The sequence below is a fragment of the Heptranchias perlo genome, chromosome 19, assembly GCF_035084215.1.
Source record: "Heptranchias perlo isolate sHepPer1 chromosome 19, sHepPer1.hap1, whole genome shotgun sequence".
Taxonomy (NCBI): Eukaryota; Metazoa; Chordata; class Chondrichthyes; order Hexanchiformes; family Hexanchidae; genus Heptranchias; species Heptranchias perlo.
Window position 1 is genome coordinate 4,645,407 of NC_090343.1, and position 27,352 is coordinate 4,672,758.

At 45.8% G+C, this 27,352-nt stretch overlaps 1 protein-coding gene and 1 long non-coding RNA gene across 2 annotated transcripts in view; one reads left to right on the forward strand and one right to left on the reverse strand.

Moving 5' to 3' along the window:
- Nucleotides 1-23,571, forward strand: part of LOC137335098 (uncharacterized) — a 66,663-nt gene extending 43,092 nt beyond the window's left edge. The window contains exons 3-4 of the long non-coding RNA XR_010966328.1: nt 18,122-18,235; nt 20,322-23,571. This is a non-coding gene — a long non-coding RNA (uncharacterized lncRNA). The remainder of the gene's footprint in view (nt 1-18,121; nt 18,236-20,321) is intronic.
- angpt4 (angiopoietin 4) overlaps nt 21,471-27,352 on the reverse strand; it is a 91,439-nt gene continuing 85,557 nt past the window's right edge. The window contains exon 9 of the mRNA XM_068000204.1: nt 21,471-26,049. Within this exon, the coding sequence (XP_067856305.1) occupies nt 25,889-26,049 (161 nt within the window). The 3' untranslated portion in view covers nt 21,471-25,888. The remainder of the gene's footprint in view (nt 26,050-27,352) is intronic.

Consider the following 27,352-nt stretch of genomic DNA (forward strand, 5'->3'; position numbering starts at 1 on the left):
CTCTGACCTGCTCTCGTAGCCACAGTATTTATATGGCTGGTCCAGTTAAGTTTCTGGTCAATGGTGACCCCCAGGATGTTGATGGTGGGGGATTCGGCGATGGTAATGCCGTTGAATGTCAAGGGGAGGTGGTTAGACTCTCTCTTGTTGGAGATGGTCATTGCCTGGCACTTATCTGGCACGAATGTTACTTGCCACTTATCAGCCCAAGCCTGGATGTTGTCCAGGTCTTGCTGCATGCGGGCTCGGACTGCTTCATTATCTGAGGGGTTGCGAATGGAACTGAACACTGTGCAGTCATCAGCGAACATTCCCATTTCTGACCTTATGATGGAGGGAAGGTCATTGATGAAGCAGCTGAAGATGGTTGGGCCTAAATGAATACTTTGCATCTGTCTTTACCAAGGAAGAAGATGCTGCTAAAGTCACAGTAAAAGAGGAAGTAGTTGAGATACTGGATGGGCTAAAAATTGATAAAGTGGAGGTACTAGAAAGGCTGGCTGTACTTAAAGTAGATAAGTCACCAGGTCCGGATGGGATGCATCCTAGGTTGCTGAGGGAAGTAAGGGTGGAAATTGCAGAGGTGCTGGCCATAATCTTCCAATATGGAGGTGGTGCCAGAGGACTGGAGAATTGCAAATGTTACACCCTTGTTCAAAAAAGGGTGTAAGGATAAACCCAGCAACTACAGGCCAGTCAGTTTAACCTTGATGGTGGGAAAGCTTTTAGAAACGATAATACGGGACAGAATTAATAGCCACTTGGACAAGTGTGGATTAAAAAAGGAAAGCCAGCCATTTATTAAAGGCAAATTGTGTTTAACTAACTTGATTGTGTTCTTTGATGAGGTAACAGAGAGGGTAGATGAGGGCAATGCAGTTGAGGTTATGTATATATGGACATTCAAAAGGCGTTTGATAAAGTGCCACATAATCGGCTTGTCAGCAAAATTGAAGCCCATGGAATAAAAGGGACAGCGGCAGCATAGATACAAAATTGGCTAAGTTACAGGAAACAGAGAGTACTGGTGAACGGTTGCTTTTCGGACTGGAGGGAGGTGTACAGTGGTGTTCCCCAGGGGTCGGTACTAGGACCGCTGCTTTTTTTGATACATATTAATGACTTGGAGTTGGGTGTACAGGGCACAATTTCAAAATCTGCAGATGAAACAAAACTTGGAAGTGTAGTAAACAGTGAGGAGGATAGTGATAGACTTCAAGACAGGCTGGTGGAATGGGTGGACACATGGCAGATGAAATTTAACACAAAGAAGTGTGAAGTGATACATGAGGAGAGGCAATATAAACTAAATGGTACAATGTTAAAGGGGGTGCAGGAACAGAGAGACCTGGGGGTATATGTGCACAAATCTTTGAAGGTGTCAGGACAGGTTGGGAAAGCGATTAAAAAAGCATATGGGATCCTGGGCTTTATAAACAGAGGCATAGAGTACAAAAGCAAGGAAGTTATGTTGAACCTTTATAAAACACTGGTTCAGCCACAACTGGAGTATTGTGTTCAATTCTGGACACCGCACTTTAGAAAGGATGTGAAGGCCTTAGAGAGAGTGCAAAAAAGATTTACTAGAATGGTACCAGGGATGAGGGACTTCAGTTATGTGGAGAGACTGGAGAAGCTGGGATTGTTCTCCTTAGAGCAGATGAGGTTAAGAGGAGATTTGATAGAAGTGTTCAAAATCATGATGGGTTTAGATAAAGTAAATAAAGAGAAACTGTTCCCATTGGCGGAAGAGTCGAGAACCAGAGGACACAGATTTAAAGTGATTGGTAAAAGAACTAAAAGCGACATGAGGAAAAACTTTTTTTCCGCAGTGAGTAGTTGTGATCTGGAATGTGCTGCCTGAAAGGGCGGTGGAAGCAGATTCAATCATGGCTTTCAAAAGGGAATGAGATAAATATTTGAAGGGAAAAAATCTGCAGGGCTATGGGGAAAGAGGGGGGGAATGGGACCTACTGGATTGCTCTTACAAAGAGCTGGCACAGGCTCAATGGGCCAAATGGCCTCCTTCTGTGCTGTAACGATTCTATGATTCTATGGTCAATACCGTGTCTAGGGTTTGACTGTAATGTGTTTAGGGTTTGACTGTAATGTGTTTAGGGTTTGACTGTAATGTGTCTCGGGTTTGACTGTAATGTGTTTAGGGTTAGACTGTAATGTGTCTAGGGTTTGACTGTAATGTGTTTAGGGTTAGACTGTACCTTATTGGTCTTCTATAAAAATTGCCATCAAATCTTCAGAATTGAGATTTGATCATTTTAAGGTTACCTGAAACAATATATTGCGTGATTAATATATGAGCTTGTCTCACTCCAGGCTTTTAATTAGTGTTGCTCTTTGTTTACAGCACATTGCAATGTCACTTTAATAGTATGCAGTTTGCCTAGTAGAGTATACAGTGTGCATGGTATAGTACACATAGTACATCATATAGTACATATGGCACATGGTATAGTATATACGGCGTACTGTGCACAGTGTGTGTACATGGCAGAGTATACAGTGTGCATGGTATAGTACATAGCGTGCAATAGTATAATACAGTGCGCATGGTATAGTATGCTGTGTGCATGGAATAATTTATAGCGTGTATGGTACAGTATACAGTGTGCACAGTATAGTATACATTGTGTATGGTACAGTATACAGTGTGCACGGTATAGTATACATCGTGCATGGTATAGTATGCTGTGTGCATGGAATAATTTATAGCGTGTATGGTACAGTATACAGTGTGCACAGTATAGTATACATTGTGTACGGTACAGTACACAGTGTGCACGGTATAGTATACATTGTGTATGGTACAGTATACAGTGTGCACGGTATAGTATACATTGTGTATGGTACAGTATACAGTGTGCACGGTATAGTATACATTGTGTATGGTACAGTATACAGTGTGCACGGTATAGTATACATTGTGTATGGTACAGTATACAGTGTGCAAGGTATGGTATACAGTGTGCACGGTACAGTGTACATTGTGCACGGTATAGTATATAGTGTGCACGGTATAGTATATAGTGTGCATGGTACAGTATACATTGTGCAAGGTTTAGGATACAGTGTGCATGGTATAGTATACATTGTGCATGGTACAGTATACATTGTGCGTGGTACAGTATAGTGTGCACAGTATAGTATACATTGTGCAGGGTATAGTATACAGTGTACATGGTACAGTATATGTTGTGCACAGTATAGGATACAGTGTGCACGGTACAGTGTGCATGGTATAGTATACATTGTGCATGGTACAGTATACAGTGTGCATGGTATAGTATACATTGTGCACGGTATATGATACAGTGTGCATGGTATAGTATACATTGTGCATGGTACAGTATACAGTGTGCATGGTATAGTATACATTGTGCACGGTATATGATACAGTGTGCATGGTATAGTATACATTATGCATGGTATAGGATATGGTGTGCATTGTATAGTATACAGTGTGCATGGTATAGTATACATTGTGCATGGTACAGGATACAGTGTGCATGGTATAGTATACATTGTGCATGGTACAGTATACAGTGTGCATGGTATAGTATACATTGTGCATGGTACAGTATAGCGTGCATGGTATAATATACATTATGCAGGGTATAGTATACAGTGTGCATGGTACAGTATACGTTGTGCACGGTATAGGATACAGTGTGCATGGTACAGTGTGCATGGTATAGTATACATTGTGCATGGTATAGTATACGTTGTGAACAGTATAGGATACAGTGTGCACGGTACAGTGTGCATGGTATAGTATACATTGTGCATGGTACAGTATAAAGTGTGTATGGTATAGTATACATTGTGCACGGTATATGATACAGTGTGCATGGTATAGTATACATTGTGCATGGTATAGGATACAGTGTGCATGGTATAGTATACAGTGTGCACGGTACAGTATACAGTGTGCATGGTGTAGTATACATTGTGCATGGTACAGTATAGTGTGCACGGTATAGTATACATTGTGCAGGGTATAGTATACAGTGTGCATGGTATAGTATACATTGTGCACGGTATAGGATACAGTGTGCACGGTACAGTGTGCATGGTATAGTATACATTGTGCATGGTACAGTATACGTTGTGCACGGTATAGTATACATTGTGCACGGTATATGATACAGTGTGCTTGGTATAGTATACATTGTGCACAGTATATGATACAGTGTGCATGGTACAGTATACATTGTGCATGGTACAGTAGTGTGCAGGGTATAGTATACATTGTGCACGGTACAGTATACAGTGTGCACGGTATAGTATACATTGTGCACGGTACAGTACAGTGTGCACAGTATAGTATACAGTGTGCATGGTATAGTATACATTGTGCACGGTACAGTACAGTGTGCACGGTATAGTATACAGTGTGCATGGTATAGGATATAGTGTGCACGGTACAGTATACAGTGTGCACGGTATAGTATACATTGTGCACGGTACAGTACAGTGTGCACGGTATAGTATACAGTGTGCATGGTATCGGATACATTGTGCACGGTACAGTATACAGTGTGCAGGGTACAGTATACAGTGTGCATGGTATCGGATACATTGTGCACGGTACAGGATACAGTGTGCACGGTACAGTATACAGTGTGCACGGTATAGTATACATTGTGCCGGTACAGTACAGTGTGCACGGTATAGTATACAGTGTGCATGGTATCGAATACATTGTGCACGGTACAGTATACAGTATGCAGGGTACAGTATACAGTGTGCAGGGTACAGTATACATTGTGTATGGTACAGTATACAGTGTGCAGGGTACAGTATACATTGTGCACGGTACAGTATACAGTGTGCATGGTATCGGATACATTGTGCACGGTACAGTATACAGTGTGCACAGTACAGGATACAGTGTGCACGATACAGTATACATTGTGCATGGTACAGTATACATTGTGCACGATACAGGATACAGTGTGCACGGTACAGTATACATTGTGCACGGTACAGTATACATTGTGCACGGTATAGTATACATTGTGCACGGTACAGTATACAGTGTGCACAGTACAGTATACATTGTGCACGGTACAGTATACAGTGTGCACGGTACAGTACGGTGTGCACGGTATAGTATACAGTGTGCATGGTATCAGATACATTGTGCACGGTACAGTATACAGTGTGCAGGGTACAGTATACAGTGTGCATGGTATCGGATACATTGTGCACGGTACAGGATACAGTGTGCACGGTACAGTATACAGTGTGCACGGTATAGTATACATTGTGCACGGTACAGTACAGTGTGCACGGTATCGGATACATTGTGCACGGTACAGTATACAGTGTGCATGGAATCGGATACATTGTGCACGGTACAGTATACAGTGTGCACGGTATCGGATACATTGTGCACGGTACAGTATACAGTGTGCACAGTACAGGATACAGTGTGCACGATACAGTATACATTGTGCATGGTACAGTATACATTGTGCACGATACAGGATACAGTGTGCACAGTACAGTATACATTGTGCACGATACAGTATACATTGTGCACGGTATAGTATACATTGTGCACGGTACAGTATACAGTGTGCACAGTACAGTATACATTGTGCACGGTACAGTATACAGTGTGCACGGTACAGTACGGTGTGCACGGTATAGTATACAGTGTGCATGGTATCAGATACATTGTGCACGGTACAGTATACAGTGTGCAGGGTACAGTATACAGTGTGCATGGTATCGGATACATTGTGCACGGTACAGGATACAGTGTGCACGGTACAGTATACAGTGTGCACGGTATAGTATACATTGTGCACGGTACAGTACAGTGTGCACGGTATCGGATACATTGTGCACGGTACAGTATACAGTGTGCATGGAATCGGATACATTGTGCACGGTACAGTATACAGTGTGCACGGTACAGTATACAGTGTGCACGGTACAGGATACAGTGTGCACGATACATTATACATTGTGCACGATACAGTATACATTGTTAACGGTACAGTATACATTGTGCACGGTACAGTATACATTGTGCACGGTACAGTATACATTGTGCACGATACAGTATACATTGTGCATGGTATCGGATACATTGTGCACGGTACAGTATACAGTGTGCACGGAACAGGATACAGTTTGCACGATACAGTATACATTGTGCACGGTACAGTATACAGTGTGCATGGTATCGGATACATTGTGCACGGTACAGTATACATTGTGCACGATACAGTATACATTGTGCACGGTACAGTATACAGTGTGCACGGTGCAGTATACAGTGTGCACGGTACAGTATACATTGTGCACGATACAGTATACAGTGTGCACGGTATAGTATGCAGTGTGCACGGTATAGTATGCAGTGTGCACGGTACAGTATACAGTGTGCACGGTACAGTATACAGTGTGCACGGTACAGTATACATTGTGCACGGTATAGTATACAGTGTGCACGGTACAGTATACATTGTGCACGATACAGTATACATTGTGCACGGTACGGTATACAGTGTGCACGATACAGTATACAGTGTGCGCGGTACAGTATACAGTGTGCACGGTACAGTATACATTGTGCACGGTACAGTATACAGTGTGCACGATACAGTATACAGTGTGCACGGTACAGTATACATTGTGCACGGTACAGTATACAGTGTGCACGATACAGTATACAGTGTGCACGGTACAGTATACAGTGTGCACGGTACAGTATACATTGTGCACGGTACAGTATACAGTGTGCACGGTACAGTATACATTGTGCACGGTACAGTATACAGTGTGCACGGTATAGTGTACATTGTGCATGGTACAGTATACAGTGTGCACGGTACAGTATACAGTGTGCACGGTACAGTATACAGTGTGCACGGTATAGTGTACATTGTGCATGGTACAGTATACAGTGTGCATGGTACAGTATACAGTGTGCACGGTACAGTATACAGTGTGCACGGTACAGTATACAGTGTGCACGGTATAGTATGCAGTGTGCACGGTATAGTATACAGTGTGCACGGTACAGTATACATTGTGCACGATACAGTATACAGTGTGCATGGTATAGTATACAGTGTGCATGGTACAGTATACAGTGTGCACGGTACAGTATACAGTGTGCACGGTACAGTATACCAGGTACACTGCGGTGGGGAGTGGGCTGAGCTTTCCCTGACCCTGACCCTGATCCCACCCTATCCCCGGGGTGTATCCGTTTCTCCGGACAGTAACCACTCGGATCCTGAACCTCAGCCGTTCCTCGCGGTCGGAACCAGGACCGGCAGATTGACCATCTGAGCGACATATTAATATACAATTTGCATACGGGGGAGAAAATTGAGGCACGAGTTGCAGCAAAGGTCAAATCTTCAATCCAATCCAGTTTAATCCTTGTGTCGGAATGAAGTTTGTAAACAACGGGGGCCCTTCGTGTTCCTTAAATCCCCTTTTTGTAATCGGCTGGAGTCCGGCTCTCACATGGTTACAGTTGAAGAATGTGGGGTTTTTTTTGTTTGATTGGAAAATACTTTTGATTTACATCCGCTTTAAATGTTGGCAGAGTGCGGGCCAGACAAAGAGCGATATTTATATCAGAACAGCATCGCAGACTGAATCAAACCCTCGCTCCACAGGAGCGCTGCTCACATCCTCCAGCAACTCCTCCCAAAGGAGCGGCAGGACGCAGCTTCCCCAGAACAACCTCTGTAAGAGAGAGAGAGAGAGGTCCTGATCCTAAGAGAGAGGTCCCAGTCCTAAGAGAGGGAGAGGGAGAGCCTGGTCCTAAGAGAGAGAGAGAGAGGTCCCGGTCCTAAGTGAGAGAGGTCCCAGTCTTAAGAGGGAGAGAGAGAGGTCCCGGACCTAAGAGAGAGAGAGAGAGGTCCTGTTCCTAAGAGAGAGGTCCCAGTCCTAAGAGAGGGAGAGGGAGAGCCTGGTCCTAAGTGAGAGAGAGAGAGGTCCCGGTCCTAAGTGAGAGAGGTCCCAGTCTTAAGAGGGAGAGAGAGAGGTCCCGGACCTAAGAGAGAGAGGTCCCAGTCCTAAGAGAGAGAGAGAGAAGTCCTGGTCCTAAGAGAGAGAGAGAGAAAGGTCCTGGTCCTAAGAGAGAGAGGTCCCAGTCCTAAGAGAGAGAGAGAGAGGTCCTGTTCCTAAGAGAGAGGCCCCAGTCCTAAGAGAGAGAGAGAGAGGTCCTGTTCCTAAGAGAGAGAGAGAGAGAGGTCCCAATCCTAAGATAGAGAGAGAGAGGTCCCGGTCCTAAGTGAGAGAGGTCCCAGTCCTAAGTGAGAGAGAGAGAGGTCCCAGTCCTAGGAGAGAGAGAAAGGTCCTGGTCCTAAGAGAGAGGCCCCAGTCCTAAGAGAGAGAGAGAGAGGTCCTGGTCCTAAGAGAGAGAGAGAGAGAGAGGTCTTGGTCCTAAGAGAGAGAGAGAGAGAGAGGTCCTGGTCCTAAGAGAGAGAGGCCCCAGTCCTAAGAGAGAGAGAGAGAGAGAGGTCTTGGTCCTAAGAGAGAGAGAGAGAGAGAGGTCTTGGTCCTAAGAGAGAGAGAGAGAGAGAGGTCCTGGTCCTAAGAGAGAGAGGCCCCAGTCCTAAGAGAGAGAGAGAGAGAGGTCCTGGTCCTAAGAGAGAGAGAGAGAGGTCCTGGTCCTAAGAGAGAGAGGCCCCAGTCCTAAGAGAGAGAGAGAGAGAGAGGTCCAAGTCCTAAGAGAGAGAGAGAGAGGTCCCGGCCCTAAGAGAGAGAGAGAGAGAGAGGTCTCCAGCCTTGAAATATGACGTTGATTGAAATGATTAAAGCAATGTGTTTTCAGACGAATGGATCATTTTTCTCTGGTCTGCGGGTAAAATTAAGCCATAAATTAAGCACAAGGAGTTGAATTTACTCACTGGGACTCTCAATGCGATGCAGTGAAATAAGAAATTAAAGACTGAGGCCATAATATGGGGCATAACATTAAGGGCGTCTGTCTGAGATCGGCCTGAGTCCGGTCACTGCAGATAGAACCCTGTTCACACCAGGCAGGGCCCAAGCAATGTGTTAAGTCCAACTGTCCTTTTTCAGACACAGGCCCAAAACACCTAGGGACAGATTTGTACACAGGTATAACACACCTAGGGACAGAGCTGTACACAGGTATAACACATCTAGGGACAGAGCTGTACACAGGTATAACACATCTAGGGACAGAGCTGTACACAGGTATAACACATCTAGGGACAGAGCTGTACACAGGTATAACACGTCTAGGGACAGAGCTGTACACAGGTATAACACATCTAGGGACAGAGCTGTACACAGGCCCAAAACACCTAGGGACAGATTTGTACACAGGTATAACACACCTAGGGACAGAGATGTACACAGGTATAACACATCTAGGGACAGAGCTGTACACAGGTATAACACATCTAGGGACAGAGCTGTACACAGGTATAACACATCTAGGGACAGAGTTGTACACAGGTATAACACGTCTAGGGACAGAGCTGTACACAGGTATAACACATCTAGGGACAGAGCTGTACACAGGTATAACACATCTAGGGACAGAGATGTACACAGGTATAACACATCTAGGGACAGAGTTGTACACAGGTATAACACATCTAGGGACAGAGTTGTACACAGGTATAACACATCTAGGGACAGAGCTGTACACAGGTATAACACATCTAGGGACAGAGCTGTACACAGGTATAACACATCTAGGGACAGAGCTGTACACAGGTATAACACATCTAGGGACAGAGCTGTACACAGGTATAACACATCTAGGGACAGAGCTGTACACAGGTATAACACATCTAGGGACAGAGCTGTACACAGGTATAACACACCTAGGGACAGTTGTACACAGGTATAACACATCTAGGGACAGAGCTGTACACAGGTATAACACATCTAGGGACAGAGCTGTACACAGGTATAACACATCTAGGGACAGAGCTGTACACAGGTATAACACATCTAGGGACAGAGCTGTACACAGGTATAACACACCTAGGGACAGAGTTGTCTCCCAAAAGTTAGAAATTGAAGGGGGTGGAATTGGTCGAGTGGTAATGAATGACACCGGGGCTAAAGGGGTTAAATTATGAGGACAGGTTGCATAAAATTGGAATGTATTCCCTTGAGTACAGGAGATTAACGGGTGATCTGATCGAGGTGTTTAAAATAACAAAAGGATCGATCAGTAGATGAGGAGAAACTAGTTCCTCCAAGGGGGAGTCTAGAACAAGGGGGCATAATCTTAAAACTAGAGCCAGGCCGTTTAGAAGTGAAATCAGGAAGCATTTCATCACACAACAACTACTTGCATTTATATAGCGCCTTTAACATAGTAAAACGTCCCAAGGCGCTTCACAGGAGTGTAATCAGACAAAAGTTGACACCAAGCCACATAAGGAGATATTGGGACAGGTGACCAAAAGCTTGGCCAAAGAGGTAGGTTTTAAGGAGCATCTTAAAGGAGGAGAGAGAGGAGGAGAGGTTTAGGGAGGGAATTCCAGAGCTCAGGGCCTAGGCAGCTGAAGGCACGGCCGCCAATGATGGAGTGAAGGAAATTGGGGATGCACAAGAGGTCAGAATTGGAGGAGCGCAGAGATCTCGGAGGGCTGTAAGGCTGGAGCAGGTTACAGAGATAGGGAGGGGCGAGGGCCATGGAGGGATTTGAACACAAGGATGAGAATTTTAAATTTGAGGCATTGCTCAACCGGGAGCCAATGTTGGTCACAAAGGGTAGTGGGAATGTGGAACACTCTCCCCCAAAAGGCTGTGGACCATTGAGAATCAGTATATCCCAGTAGATCACTCCTTTCGATGGTCAGTAGATCAGTACTTCTCGGGTTGGTAGATCATCTTTTTTGTGCTTTCGGTAGTTCAGTGCTTCTTATAGGTCAGTCGACCACCCCTTTAGTGACTCAGTAGATCATCCTATTGGTGCTTCAGTAGATCACCCCTTTGGCAGTTCAGTAGATCACCCCTTTAGTAGTTCAGTAGATCACCCTTTGGCAGTTCAGTAGATCATCCCTTTGGTGGTTCAGTAGATCCCCATTAGTGGTTTAGTACATCACCCATTTGGCAGTTCAGTAGATCACCTCTTTAGTGGTTCAGTAGATCCCCTTTGGTGGTTCAGTAGATCACCCATTTGGCAGTTCAGTGAATCACCTTTTTAGTGGTTCAGTAGATCACCTCTTTAGTGGTTCAGTAGATCACCCCTTTGGCAGTTCAGTAGATCCCCTTTGGCGGTTCAGTAGATCACCCCTTTAGTGGTTCAGTAGATCCTCTTTAGTGGTTCAGTAGATCACCCATTTGGCAGTTCAGTAGATCTCCGTCTAGTGGTTCTGTACAGCACAAGTCGGTGCAGAGTAAAGCTCCCTCTAATCTACCTTGCGATCAAGAATGTGCCTCAGCCTCTGCTTCAGAAAGATGTCCCCTACTGCACCAGCATTGACATTTTTGCCATTTCCCAGCCTGCCAAAGTGATACTGCCAATTCTGGACAGATTTATAATATCAGCTAATAACCGACAGGAACTGGCTGGAAATTACCCAAACTACCCACACTAGTTTCACCCTCACACCCAGCAGAAGGAGGAGACTTTCATCCAATCAGCCCGGGTTACATTTGAACCCAGATCCCAGAGGTGAAAGGCAGGTGTCTGACTGCTGGGACGTGGGTGATGCAGTGACTCACCTTCCTTCATTCAGGACGTTTACCCAGACTTAGCCAGCTGTTATTCGGTATTTATTTCACTGGATGTGATGTTCCACACACACTCCATAGGAGTTGCCAACTCTGGTTGGACGTATTCCTGGAGGTTTCATCACATGACCTCCTGCCTCCAACTGCCCCGCCCCCATGCTCCCGCCATTGGACGCCCAATACTCCCATCCTCCTGACACCCCCCTCCTACGATCCTGCCACTGGTCGCCCAACACCCCCATCCTCATGATACCCTGCCCACATTCTCCCACCATTGGTTGCCCAACTCGCCCATCCTCCCGATGCCCCACCCCATTCTCCCACCATTGATTGCCCAACACGCCGATCTTCATGATGCCCCACCCCACTCTCCCACCATTGATCGCTCAACACACCCACCCTCCTGATGTCCTGCCTTCCCACGGCCAGTTGAGACACAAACAGACTCTTCGTTACCCAATTGGATGATTCTTGACTCTCAGTCAAACAGCCTTTTTTCCCATCTCCATTATTTTTATAACTAATAAGCAAAAGTGTTCAGAGAAAATGAAAAACAATTTTTTTTTAATGCTCCTGTCTATGATTTTTCTCCCGGGTATTTGCTCGCAGGAGTATCCTGGAGATTAATCTTCAATTGCTGGGAGACTCCAGGACAATCCTGGAGGTTTGGCAACTCTACACATATATTAGGGTTTTATTGCTGAGTGGCTTATATTCTCATATTGTTCCCTCGTCCTCGACAAAAAAACCCAGTTAAAGGAGACGTAAAGCTTTCGGCCTGGCCAAACAATCTCCGCACCAGGATAGGACTTTATTTGTGTTTTACTGAAGCCAGATGTGGTGATGCCTGTCACGCAGCAGTGGAGTGATCCAGGGGTTGGCTTTATTTTGCTTTCTTTTTCCCAAGGTTTTGAGTCCATGAAGTTACCATCTGGTCTCGGAGAAACAATTCTGGTCTCACTTCCTTATATATCAGAAATATAAGAATGCAGATCTGACTTTCAACAATTAGGAATTAGGTTAGGGAAATGAATATCTAGGGAATGTAACTTGAGAGACATATAAATGACATCCTTTTATCACCCTGAGATACTGTTACAACAATACGATTAAAATTAAACTCACACTCGTGCAGACTTCAAAATCATAGAATCGTAGAGCACAGAAGGAGGCCATTCGGCCCATCATGCCTGTGCCGGCTCTTTGAATGAGCCATCCAATTAGTCCCACTCCCCCTACTCTTTCTCCATCGCCCTGCAATTTTTCTCCTTCAAGTATATATCAAAAAATGTGATGCATTGTTTCATACAAATCTATATATTGAAATCCTGTTACTATAATTCACTTCAAAACCAGAAAGTGTTCAGTTCTGATGATGTCTTTGTCCTGGTATTGTTTTTGGTCAGTTTGACTCAGGGGGCAATGCTTTTGGTTCTGGGTCAGAACTGCAACTCATGCGTATCTCTGCGGGTCAGTTACACGGGTTGAGCGCAGGGCGGTTCTTCCCACAGCTGTTTGTTAAACCTCAGGGTCTCCTGGGGAGCTGAAAACAAAGACATTCCTTAAATGTTTTCAAAAGGAACTTGCTTCATCACGTGAGAGCGCTGAAGATTGACATTATGCTCAAACCCAGGCACATTGTCAGTGAAGGGAAAGAATATCCCACTTAGTAACAGTATAATCCCAAATGGTGTAAAGGGAGAGCTAGGAGCTGACTGGTGTCTCGCAGCTATCTCTTGTGCAGAACCTTATGCTTCGTAAAGGCTCGGTGGGAGCAGCTTGGGAGCAGCCATTTTGTATAGAACTCTTCCCCCACCGATTTAATATGATGACATTGAATGAGGTCATGAATGGAGATCACTGCTCCTTGTGTAAACCTCACTCAGAGTGACCCGATGGAGATCACTGCTCCCTGTGTAAACCTTACTCAGAGTGACCCGATGGAGATCACTGCTCCCTGTGTAAACCTCACTCAGAGTGACCCGATGGAGATCACTGCTCCCTGTGTAAACCTCACTCAGAGTGACCCGATGGAGATCACTGCTCCCTGTGTAAACCTCACTCAGAGTGACCCGATGGAGATCACTGCTCCCTGTGTAAACCTCACTCAGAGTGACCCGATGGAGATCACTGCTCCCTGTGTAAACCTCACTCAGAGTGACCCGATGGAGATCACTGCTCCCTGTGTAAACCTCACTCAGAGTGACCCGATGGAGATCACTGCTCCCTGTGTAAACCTCACTCAGAGTGACCCGATGGAGATCACTGCTCCCTGTGTAAACCTCACTCAGAGTGACCCGATGGCGATCACTGCTCCCTGTGTAAACCTTACTCAGAGTGACCCGATGGACATCACTGCTCCCTGTGTAAACCTCACTCAGAGTGACCCGATGGAGATCACTGCTCCCTGTGTAAACCTCACTCCGAGTGACCCTATGGCGATCACTGCTCCCATTGAGATTGCTTCATAAAATGAGATTCAGTGCCCAAAACTGAATGCAGCCTCCAGATGGGGCCTGACCAAAGCTCTGTAGAACTGAAGCATCACTTCCTTCACTTTGTATTCCAGCCCCCTTGAGATATGAAGGCCAACTTTCCTTCAGTCATTTTGATTACTTTGCGTACCTGGGCACTAGGTTTTAGTGATTTGTGTACCTGGACACCCAAATCCCTTTCCTCCTCCACGGTTCCTAATCACTCACCTTTAAGAAAATATTCTGATTTATCTTTCTTGGAGCCAAAGTGGATGACCTCACATTGAACTCCATCTGCCACAGTTTTGCCCATTCATTTAATCTGTCTATATCCCTTTGTAACTTCTTGCTTCCATCTGCACAACTTACTGTGCCTCCTAACTTAGTGTCATCTGCAAAGTTGGAACTACAACTCTCTATTCCTTCATCCAAGTCATTGATAACTATGGTGAAAAGCTGAGGCCCCCGTACAGACCCCTGGGGAACACCACTTGTCACATTCTGCCAATCAGAGTACATTCCTTTTATCTCTACTCTCTGTCACCTACCTCCCAACCAATTATCAGCCCACGTCATAAAGTTACTTCCAATTCCGTGCGTTTTTGTTTTTGATAATAATCTCTTGTGTGGAATCTTATCAAATACCTTCTGGAAGTCCATGATGGATAACGTCCATAGACTCCCCCTGCTGACCATGTTAGTGATCTCCTCAAAAAATTCAATTAGATTAGCCAGACATTACCCACCCTTCAGGTTACTGTCAGATTATGTCAAATTACCGCCAGATTATTCCCAAATTACTGCCAGGTTACTCCGCGTTTACCCCCAAGTTACCTCCAGGTTACCTCCAGTTTACCCCCAGTTAACCCCCAGGTTACCTCCAGTTTACCCCCAGTTAACTCACAGGTGACCCCTAGTTTACCCCCAGGTGACCCCCAGTTTACCCCCAGTTAACCCCCAGTTTACCCCCAGTTAACCCCCAGGTGACCCCCCCAGTTTACCCCCAGCTGCAGCAGACAAAATTTATCCCATAAATTTAAATAACTGATCAGTTCATAGCATTAAAACAGAAAGAGAAAAGAGACTGGAGGCAGTGAGATTTCTGCCTGTGTGTGAAGTATGTTGAGTTTTTATAGGTGCCCACAGTTATTGTCTCTGTGGGACACCCTTGTTATTTATTAGCCCCCTGTGTCCGGTAGATTTTATTCTGGGAATATTTGAATTGCTTTTTCTCAAGGACAAGTTTTATGAACTGAAAAATTTATATTTCAATGAAAGTTTACTTTAATGACTTTTCCAAATACATTATATTGATGCAAAGCTTTACCTGCTGGACTTTTGGAGCCAACATGTACATTTTAAACCCACAGTTTCCTCTCCTAAATTAAAAGAAAAACTAAATTAAATCTAAATGTCAAACTGTCTTGTGAGGGGCTGGTCCTTTAACTGATTCTGTTCTCTTTGTGCTCCAGACTTGCTACCTCACAGTGTTTGTTTTTCGAGGGTTTATTGCTTATCATTTCCCCCATTGTTTCTCTCTCTCTCTGGTCTTGCCAGGTCCCGAGCGGGTGGGCCTTGACCAATGTTACTCTTGATCTAACCGTCCAGGGAGTGCCCAGGGGTCAATTTCCCCTCGGATTTCTGCCTCTCTCTCTCTCTCTCTCTGGGGTGAAGTTCCTGGCCACCGATCCACCCCCTAGTCAACGGAAATTTGGAGGTCAACGGAGCAGAGGTCAAACAACAACAATTTGCATTTATATAGCACCTTTAACGTAGTAAAAGGTTCCAAGGTGCTTCACAGAAGTGATTATCAGATAAAATTTGACACTGAGCCACATAAGGAGATATTAGGACAGGTTGGTCAAAGGTTTTAAGGAGTGATTTAAAAGGAGAAGAGAGAGGTAAAGAAAAACTTGCATTTATATAGCACCTCTCACGACCTCAGGACATCTCAAAGTGCTTTACAGCCAATGAAGTACTTTTGAAGTGTAGTCACTGTTGTAATGTGGGAAACGTAGAGAGGTTTAGGGAGGGAATTCCAGAGTTTAGGGCCTAGGCAGCTGAAGGCACGGCCGCCAATGGTGGAGAGATGAAAATCGGTGATGCGCAAGAGGCCAGAATTAGAAGAGCGCAGAGATCTCGGAGGGTTGTAGGGCTGGAGGAGGTTACAGAGATAGGGAGGGGCGAGGCCATCGAGAGATTTGGAAACAAGGATGAGAATTTTAAAATCAAGGTGTTGCCGGTCTGGGAGCCAATGTAGGTCAGCGAGCACAGGGGTGATGGGTGAACGGGACCTGTGAGCACTGCTCCTCATGTGGTGCCTCTCCAATATCCACATCCAACAGCATTTGTAAACAGATGGGCTTTCGGTATATCTTCAGTAAACCCGTAGAGCAGGGTTTGATGTTAAACGTCACTTAAAAAAAAATAATCACGAACTCACTGTGAACTCCGGACGTAGAAGTGTTTGTGCAGTTGGGCAGTGTCTTGAACATCTTCACATTCATTCCACCACGGAAACATATATTACCAGGGGCCCCATATTGGACTGGGGCCCTTCGGCCTGTGTGTTAATCCATCCCTGGGTGTGGAGTTGCAATCTCAGTACAGTGTAAACCTCTGCTCTTCAGAAACATCCAAACCAACTGCATTTGGCATGGGCAGTCAGCCTTCTGGGGGTTGTTTACATGTGTCCATGTTCATCGACACGGACCTGGTCCCTCCTTCACGCAAAACGGCCAAGCTCATACTTGGCGTTCTTGGAGTTCTTAATATAGCTTTTTTTTTTAACTGAAGTAACAAGGCATTGATTGAGTTCTCTTGCAGTTCTGTCCCACTCAGTTATTTATCTAAAATGGCCCTGGTCAGCGCTGTATACACAGACTCTGATGGGCTTGAGACCACTACTTATACTGGTAACTGTACATAGCCAGTCTCCAAACATATTCTTTCACTTTCTAGTTTCTACTTCATTGCACTTTTTCATTTTATTCTTTACACCTGGCTGATTATTAGCTTGGCTATTGAATTCACAATCCATACATGACAAACTAGGAACGAAGAAAGAACTTGCATTTATATAGCTCTTATCATATCCTCTGGTCGTTCCAAAGCGCTTTACAATCAATTAATTACTTTTGAAGTGTAGTCATTGTCGTTATGTAGGCAAACACGGCAGCCAATTTGCGCACAGCAAGGTCCCACAAACAGCACTGAAATGAATGACCAGATAGTCTGTTTTTTGTGGGTGTTGTTGAAGGATAAATCTTGACTAGGACATCTCCCCTGCCCTTCCTGGAATAATACCATGGGATCTTTTATATCCACCTGAGAGGGCAGACAGGATCTCAGTTTAATGTCTCATCCAAAAGGCAGCACCTCCAACAGTGCAGCACTTCCGCAGTACTGCGCTGGGAGTGTCGGCCTGGATCATGTGTTCAAGTCTTTGGAGTGGGACTTGAACCCATGACTTTCTGACTCAGAGGCAAGAGTGCTACCAATAAGCCAAGGCTGACGCTACAAACAAAATATAACAAAGGCATTTGGGTTTTCCATAGACCCAGATTTCCATCCACCCTCTCCCTCACCCCCCTCTCACCCCTGGCGAGTATGAGCGTGGCCGTTTTGCATGAAGGAGGGACCAGGTCCGTGTCGATGAACATGGACACATGTAAACAACCCCCAGAAGGCTGACTGCCCATGCCAAATGCAGATGGTTGGGATGTTTCTGAAGATCAGAGGTTTACACTGTACTGAGATTACAACTCCAAACCCAGGAGTGGATTAACGCTCAGGCCGAAGGACCCCAGCCCAATGTGGGGCCCCCGGTAATACACGTTTGTGTTTTAATGGATTGTATGGTGTGGGGGGCTGGGGGATGTTTGTGCTGAGCCTTTGAAGGGACCCTCAATGTTCTTGGTCCCCAGGAGCCCGCTAATTATTAATCTGCCTCTGGCCACATCACCTCAGATCTGGAGTCAACGAACAGAAAAGAAGGACAGAACCTCTCAAATTGTACCGGGAACGCAGCCACCGTAAATGTAAGCAAATATTGTTTATTTTTCGACAATTATTATAAACACTGTAGAAACAATTCAAATTATCATTCTATTTTCCACCAGAATCACAGTTCAATAAAAGAAATACTTGCATTTATACAACACCTTTCACAATCTCAGAATGTCCCAAAGCGCTTTACAGCCAATGAAATACTCTTCAAGTGTAGTCACTATTGTAGGGAAATGTGACAGCCAATCTACGCACAGCAAGCTCCCACAAACAGCAATGAGATAATGACCAGATAATCTGTTTTAGTGGTGTTGTTTGAGGGATAAATGTTGGCCCCAGGACACCGAGGAGAACCCCCCCTGCTCTTCTTCAAATAATTTACATTCACCTGAGAGGGCAGATGAGGCCTTGATTTAATGTCTCACCCAAAAAGGACACCATCTCTAATAGCACAGCACTGACGTGTCAGACCAGATTATGTGCTCAAGTCTCTGGAAGGGGTTTGAAGCCAAAACCGTCTGTCTTAAGCGGCAAGAGTGCTACCCACTGAGCCAAGGTTGACACCAATGAATACAAGCTAATATTTTTCTTTCCCTTTATTTTGTTTTGTGCTTATTGAGGTGAGGGATGTTAATGTGGAGGAATGGAACGCTGGGGGCCAATAACACAAGGCTAAATGGTGAAACACTTAAGGTGCTGACCCCCCCCCCCCCCCTTCCAAAATCAGGCGTGCAGGCCTGAGGCCTACTCCACTTGCAGTGTCCTGGCAACTTGGAAATGCTGGTGGGAATGGCCTAGTATGATAGGAACCTGAACAAGAACTGTGCACAAGGCCCACCAAGGCCCCACACTTCACGTCAGTTAGGGGGCCGCCCCATAATGCAGATCTGGAGCGCCTGAGCAACACTCCAGATGTTGAGCACCCATTTCCAATGGCCGTTTCTGGATAGGCTAGGGGACGCCAACTCTCGTTGGACGTATTGCTGGAGGTTTCATGCCTCCAACTGCCCCGCCCCCACACTGCTGCCATTGGTTGCCCATCATGTCCATCCTCGCAGTGTCCCCCCTTCCCATGGCCAATTGGAAAGCGAACAGACTCTTCATTACCCGATTGGATGATTCTTGACTGTCAGTCAAACAGCCATTTTCTCCCCATGTCCAATATTTTTATAACAAAAGTGTTCAAAGAAAATGTAAAAAATACACCATTTTTTAAAATGATTTTTTCTCTCGGGGTGTTGCTGGCAGCAGTGTCTTGGGGATTAGTTTTTAATTCCTGGAGACTCCAGGGTAATCCTGGAGGGTTGGCAACCCTACTCCCAGGTCAGGTACAGTATGGGGTAGCTGCGGAGTGCAGCTCCCTCCACGCCATCTCAGACAATGTGCCTTAGCCTCATCCTGCTGAACCATTGCATCTTGTTTCATTTCCCAGACCAGCCATCCAGCGTTCTCTCTGGCTGATATTGTCAAATTCAATGGCCAATTTAAACCAATATTGTGTTGCGACCCCACTGAAAATCAGGCGGCTTCTATAAAGGCCGTGCGATCTGTCCCACCATGTTACTGGCCAGGCCCTGAAGACTACCCCAGTGTCAATGGATCAAGGAGGAGGCCATTCAGCCCCTCGAGCCTATTCCACCATTCAATTAGATCATGGCTGATCTGTTTCTTAACTCCATTTACCTGCCTTTGCTTCATATCTCTTAATACCCTCACCCAACAAAAATCCATCAATCTCAGTTTAGAAATTTTCAATTGACCCCCAGCATCCACAGCCTATTTGAGGGGAGAGGGTTCCAGTGTCTCTATGAAATGTTTCATGTGAGGGGGGGGAAGTGATTGTTGAGGCAACTCTTCACAAAGTGAAAATCCAAATGTCGCTTTGTTTCTCTTTTTTTAAAAAGATTAAAAATCGACCGACCGTGAAGTACAAAAGCACTTAAAAACATAACTAGAATGCATCATCCTAAATGTAAAAAGTCCATCTGAAGGACAGGTCTCCCTAGAATTTTGTGCCTTCAATATTTGCATTTCCTCTTGCAGGTTTTCACTTTTTATATTTTTATTTTCTGCACCTCCTCCAGTTTGAGTTACAAAGCTTCTTTTCACATGTGACAGGGTTACAATCAGGGCCGTGCTGGAGTTGTCGGCTTCTAACGGTTCTCTAGGTTGGCAAGTTAGCCAGGCCCAGGGGCTATCAGCTCATCTGGGGACGTCTGCCCGCAAACAAAGGCTCAAAACAGGAACAAGCCCCTAGACTTTGGCAACGACTTTGAGACTCAGTCAGGACGCAGTGTGGGAAACAGAACCCAGACAGGATCGCACAGCAGTCGTACAGAGTATCACCAGGACGATTGATCCTCCACTCAATAAAAGAAAGAACTTGCATTTATACGGCGTCTTTCATGACCTGAGGGCGTCCCAAAGTGCTTTACAGCCAATGAAGTACTTTTTGAAGTGTAGTCACTGTTGTAACGTAGGAAAAGGAGCAGCCGATGTGCGTATAGCAAGATCCCACAAACAGCAATGAGATAATGACTTGATAATCTGTTTTGGTGATGTTGATTGAAGGATAAATATTGGCCAGGACATCGGGGAGATCTCCCCTATTCTTCTTCAAGCTAGTGCCATGGAACCTTTTACGTCCACCTGAGAGGGCAGACGGGGCCTCGGTTTTAATATCTCATCTGAATGACGGCACCTCCGACAGCACAGCGTTCCCTCAGTACTGCGCTGGGAACGTCAGCCCAGATTATGTGCTCAAGTCTCGGGAGTGGGACTTAAAGCCACGACCTTCTGACTCAGAAGCAAGAGTGCTACCGACTGAGCCACAGCTGACAACTAAAACAAAATGTCTTCACTATTTTCTATAAATGCCCTGATCCCTTTCCAATGTCAGCACACAGGATGAAAGGAGTCAGAGAGAAGACAAAATAAATTGAGAAATAACGATGTCAAAGCATATCCACATTAAGTCCCACTCATCCATCACCCTCGTGCTCGTCGACCTCTGATGGTTCTCTGTCCCACAGCAAATTAATTTTAAACTCCTTGTCCTTGTCTTCCAAACTCTCCATGGACTTGTCCCAAGCTTTTCTCTGCAACCTTCTCCAGCCTTAAATCCCATCCCTCTACGTACACTTTGGCCCTCTGACCCCGGCCCCTGGTGTGTCCCTCCTTCCCTTCGCCCCAAATACTACTGGCAGAACCTTCAGCTGTCTCACCCCTCTCTTCGATATCTCCCCCCCAACCCCCCAAACCCCCTTCTCTCTCTTCCTTTAAAAGCTTTCTCTACCTATTGAACCAGGCTGCCCCTCATCTCTGCTAATCTTTCCCTTTCTGGTTCTACGTCCATTTCCCTGTTTATTTCCATTTTTTAAAGTCCCTTGGCATTTTTTTTTACATTAAAGGCACTATAAAAATGCAAGTTAGAAGCTTACAACACAGAAGGGGCCATTCATCCCATCATGTCTGTGCTGGTTCTTTGCCAGAGCAATTCAAAATGAATCCTACTGTCCCACTCGCTCTCCCATAGCTCCGTACACAACATTTCCTCGGTTTCAAATATTTATCCAATTTTTCCTTAAAGGATGCAATGGTCTCTGCCTCACCCACTCCTTGTGGCAAAGCTTTCCATGTTCCAACAACCCACGGTGTAAAGAAATTTCTCCTAACCTCTCTCCTCACTCTCTCAGTGACAATTTTGAATTGACTCCCCAACCAGAGGAAATAATCTTTCCATATTCGCTCTATTTAAAAACCTCTAATAAATCTCCTCTTAGCATTCTCTGCTTCAGAGGAAACGGTCCCAGTATCTCAAGTCTCTCCTCATAACTATGGATTCCCATAATTCTGGTGAACCCACACTGAACACTCCCAATGGCTTTAATGTCCTTTCTATAATGGGACGCTCAAAACAGTGCTCTAACTGTGGCCTAACCATTGCCTTGTATAAATGTATCATTACCTCTTTACTCTCTGCTCCCGCTTATAAAACCTATAATGTTATTGGCCTTTTTATGGCTTTATCTACTTGCTTACACTTTCAGGGAATGATGTAACTGAACCCCTGGGTATCTCTGTTCCCCCACACCCTTCACTGTCTTTCCGCTGAATTTACATTCCCATTCCTTGTTTTCCTTTCACAATGTACTACCATACTTCTGTTCACGTTAAATCCCACCTGCCATCCGTCTGCCCATTCTGCTAACCTGCCTGTATCTTCCACGGTCCTCTCTGTTGGCCAAACTCCCTCCTTTTGCGTTCTCAGCAGATTTCAATATTCTGCTCTCTACGACAAAGTCCAAATCATCTGGATACACTGAGATCAAAAATGGACCCAGCAGTGAGTCCTGGGAAACACCGTTTCCAACCCTTCTCCAATCCGTGCAATGCCAGTTAACCCTTTGTTTCCTGTCCACCAACCAACGACCGATCCTTGCTGCTACAACTTCTTATAACACACAGCCGAATTTTGGTAACAAGACTCCCCTATGAGAGACCCTCTTCGCTCAGTGTTGGAGCAGTAAAGCTGAGGGCAGTGGAAGGACCGGATGTGTTTTATTCGATAAATAAATTGGAACATTCATAGCAATATAGAAACTTCCAGTACAGAAGGAGGCCGTTCGGCCCTGTGCTGGCTCTCTGAAAGAGGAGTTCCACCTCCCTGTTCTTTCTCTGTATCAATGTGGGACTAATTGTGATAGTTCTTTCAAAGAGCTGGCACTGGCATGATGGACCGAATGGCCTCCTTCTGTGCTGTAAGATTGTCTGATAACTAAAGCCTCCCATCCCTGGTATATCTTTGTGAATCTCTTCTGTACCCTTTCCCTGGGCCTCCACATCCTTCCTAAAGTAAGGCATCCAAAACTGGACACAATATTCTAACTTGGGTCTATCCAATGGTTCAGTGGCCTGTCTACTCCATTAGAAACAGAACTGGACTTTGTTCTCGCTCCGTTAAGAGCGTAACGGAAGCAGCAGGTTAATGGCACGTTCTTTCCTGATTCACAGCCGGCATTTAATGATTCGGCACTGACAGGTCGATCATCTCAAGCAGAACCCCATTCTGCAGTCCACACACTGGGGAGTGAGTCTGCTATTTTTACAGAAGGAATCCCGAAAGCATTCAGCGAATAAAAAAACTAAAGTAAAGACGGAACAGATGGTGAAGTGCTCCAGTAGTACAGGAGCTCGAAGGGAGATTAAGCTTTTTCCCACAACCGATGACAAGTGGACAAGTGTGAGCTGATCAATCCCAGCACCATTGGCCTCTCTCGACTGTACCTCGCACAGAGTGTTCTCCCTGGATATTGATGCATTCTTGTAGCTGATCTGAGATTTAAAATAAAATGTTCTCCTCTAATTTCCCCCCCTTTCACTCTCGGGGGTTTTGGTTTGTTCTCAGTGTCCTGATTCAGCATTCAATGAGAATTAGGCCCTGAACTTCCCCCTGGGTCCCGAACGACTGTCGGAGGTCCTGGGTCCCTGGTCAGCCTTGTAAAGGGGAAGAAGCCTCTGCCCACTCCTTACAAGGCCAATGATACAGAAGGGAGCGAAGCCCGAGACAGAACCCGGGGATGGAAGCTCCCCCACAGCCCGGAGACCCAGTTTTCCTGGCACAGAGGGGACCTGGCATCAGACTGAAAGCCAGAAAGTGGAGAGGGATGAGGTGTAACAGACTTAAGAGGGTACAAAAGGGGTTACCCCCACTCCAGGTGGGGGTTCAGGTGAGAGGAGTGGCCCCTTTACACATGGGGGTGGAGTGAGGAACACCATGGGGTCTCTGGGGGAGGGGTCCGGGCAGGTGCCTCATTTCCTGGCAGCTCGGGACAGTGGAGATGAGCCCCCCACTACCCCATTGGACTCCATCCTACTTAGTTGACCTCCCACTGACCCCACCATCTCCATGGATTTTCAGGCCTTTAAACGTTTTTTCATCCATTTCCTTTAAACGCACGCACAAGGACGCAACTCACTGCAAACAGGGCAAACAGTCAGGACTTCATACCCAGAGGTTACGACATAGGAAACAGGCCATTCGGCCCATTCAGTCCGTGCCAGCGAACAACATCCACATGAGCAAATAGACCCAATCACATTTACCCACCCTTGTTTCCATATCCCTTCATCCGCCTATCCAATCTAATTTAATCAACGGGAAATGCAACCAGGTTGAGATCCAATCAATAACTGTTCAAAATCAGCACAAGAGTGCACGGTATGTGAGGGGGGGAGGGAGAGAGAGAGAGACCTGTTTACACTCAACGCACATATAAACAGCAGCAGATCCGCACAGTTTTACATGTGACCTTTTGGGAGGGAGAAGCAAAGGGTCACAAACAGGACCATAGTGGGGGATATCAGAATGAGGGATTACAAACGATCACAAACCAGCTTCTGTCCGCTGTATGGACTTTTTGTGACACTGTGTACTTTAAGACACAATCAATGACAGGTACCGACCGAGCCAGCGGGAGGTGCTTGCCTGATTAGAGAGGGTGAGACCAGTGCTACGAGTGAACACGAGAGGAGTGTCTGTCGGCTCGTATTCCCTTGAGTATTGAAGATTGGGGGGTGATCTAATTGAGGTGTTTAAGATGATTAAAGGATTTGATAGGGTAGATAGAGAGAAACTATTTCCTCTGGTGGGAGAGTCCAGAACAAGGAGGCATAACTTTAAAATTAGAGCCAGGCTGTTCAGGGGTGATGTCAGGAAGCACTTCTTCACACAAAGGGGAGTGGGAATCTGGAACTCTCTCCCCCAAAAAGCTGTTGAGGCCGGGGGTCAATTGAAAATGTTAAAACTGAGATGGATAGGTTTCTGTTGGGTGAGGGTATTAAGGGTTACTGAACCAAAGCGGGCAGATAGAGTTAAGATACAGATCAGCCATGATCTAATTGAATGGTGGAACAGGCACGAGGGGCTGAATGGCCTCCTCCTGTTCCTAATGTTCCTGGAATCGGGGCTATCGTTTTGTAGCCCACTCTCCCTTCAGTCACGGCCTTCACTCTGGGCCCCAAGGGATCGTTGAATTTAACCCGGTGTGCTTCTGGAGAGAGAAGGGGCTGAGGGAGATGGTGAGAATCGGGTGGGTGGAGTTGAACTCGAAAGAAAGGGGCAGATTTGTTATTCAACTGGCCATCTCAAAAATTCTTATATCCCTTATTTGGCTCTCCGAATAAACCCGTTTGCAAAGATGTTTGGGCTGGGAGTCTGATTTTGCAGGAGTCCGCTATTATCTCAAACCTTTCCATGTTGCTGATACAAATCAGAGTTGACATCTTAAATTAGAAAGGGCTGCGTCTGTTGCTAATATCTCATATACATTTACACTGCTAAATGTATTTTAAAAAACATGTCCATTAGTATTCAGAACTAGTCATTAATAATCCTCGCTTTCCGGATCCTTCCAGAAGAAGTTCTGAATTAAATTAGTTCCACAGCAGGGGTTCCTCTGGAGTTAATTTTGAAAATCTTTTAAGCCCTCATATTTTTTTGGCCAACCCATGTAAATTCCTTACTGCAAAGAGTCCAACATCGTCCTTCCAGTCCTCCTCCTCGATACAACAATACCACGATCTTTGTCCGGCCGACTCTTTTGGGCCTTGTCAGTGCCGTGTTTTCCGTTGCTGCTCCCCCCGAGCTCACTGACTGGGCCTAGTCCGCTTCCGCTGGGCTCCGGTCAGAAGTCCAGGGGCCTGATCATCATGGTGGTGGCTCGCAGCGAGTAACTGGGGCCCCTGAAGTAGTGCCACTTGATGCCGTTGAGCTTCCGTATGTTGTTGCCGGCCGTGTAGTACATCCCGTTCAAGTTGGACAGCCCGCAGGCATCAAACCACCAGCCTGCAAGCAGGGAGGGAAAGGATTAGTGCCGGCCCCAGCTACCCGCGCATTTCCACGCTGTATAAAGACAACGGAGCTGATTTAACAAGAACCGAACATTTTATGAGTTAATTTCCGCACGTTTTAGGAACAACAACAACTTGCATTTATATAGCGCCTTTAACGTAGTAAAACGTCCCATGGCGCTTCACTGGAGCGATTATCAAACAAAATTTGACACCGAGACACGTAAGGAGATATTAGGAAAGCTTGGTCAAAGAAATAAATTTTAAGGAGCATTTTTAAGGAGAGGAGGGAGGTAGAGAGGCGGAGAGGTTTACTAGAATTTACAGCACAGAAACAGGCCATTCGGCCCAACTGGTCTACGCCGGTGTTTATGCTCCACGCGAGCCTCCTCCCTCCCTACTTCATCTCAGCCTATCAACATAACCTTCTATTCCTTTCTCCCTCATGTGCTTATCTAGCTTCCCCTTAAATGAATCTACACTATTCACCTCATCTACTCCTTGTGGTAGCGAGTTCCACATTCTCACCACTCTCTGGGTAAAGAAGTTTCCCTGAATTATATTTTGGATTTACTACTGACTATCTTATATTTATGGCCCGTAGTTCTGGTCTCCCCAACAAGTCTACACATGTTCTCCATATCTATCCTATTGAACCCCTTCATAATCTTAAAGACCTCTATTAGGTCACCCATCATACTTCACTTTTCTAGAGAAAGGAGCCCCAGCCTGTTCAATCTTCCCTGATAAGTATATCCTCTCACTTCTGGTAGCATCCCAGTAAATCGTGTTTTGCACCTCCTCCAGGTTTAGGGAGGGAATTCCAGAGCTTTGGGCCCAGGCAACAGAAGGCACGGCCGCCAATGGTGGAGCGACGAAGGCCAGAGTTGGAGGAGCGCAGAGATGTCGGAGGGTTGTAAGACTGGAGGAGGTTACAGAGATAGGGAGGGGCGAGGCCATGGAGGGATTTGATAAGAAGGATGAGAACTTTAAGATCGAGGCGTTGCCGGATCGGGAGCCAATGAAGGTCAGCGAGCAAATCTGTTAATTTGTGGGTTGGCACCAGAGAGATGGGAATGAAAGCTGCCCGGATTGTTGTAAAAACCCAAAGGGTTCACTAATGCCCTTTAAGGAAAGGAACCCCTCGCCCCCTACTCAATCTGGCCTACATCTGACTCCAGCCCCACACTACATGGTGGACTCTCAATTCCCTCTGAAGTGGTGTCTCAGTTATAAAAACCACTGAGGTGGCAGCATTGCTTCCAGGACAGCAGCAGTTCAAGACAAAGACCCACCAC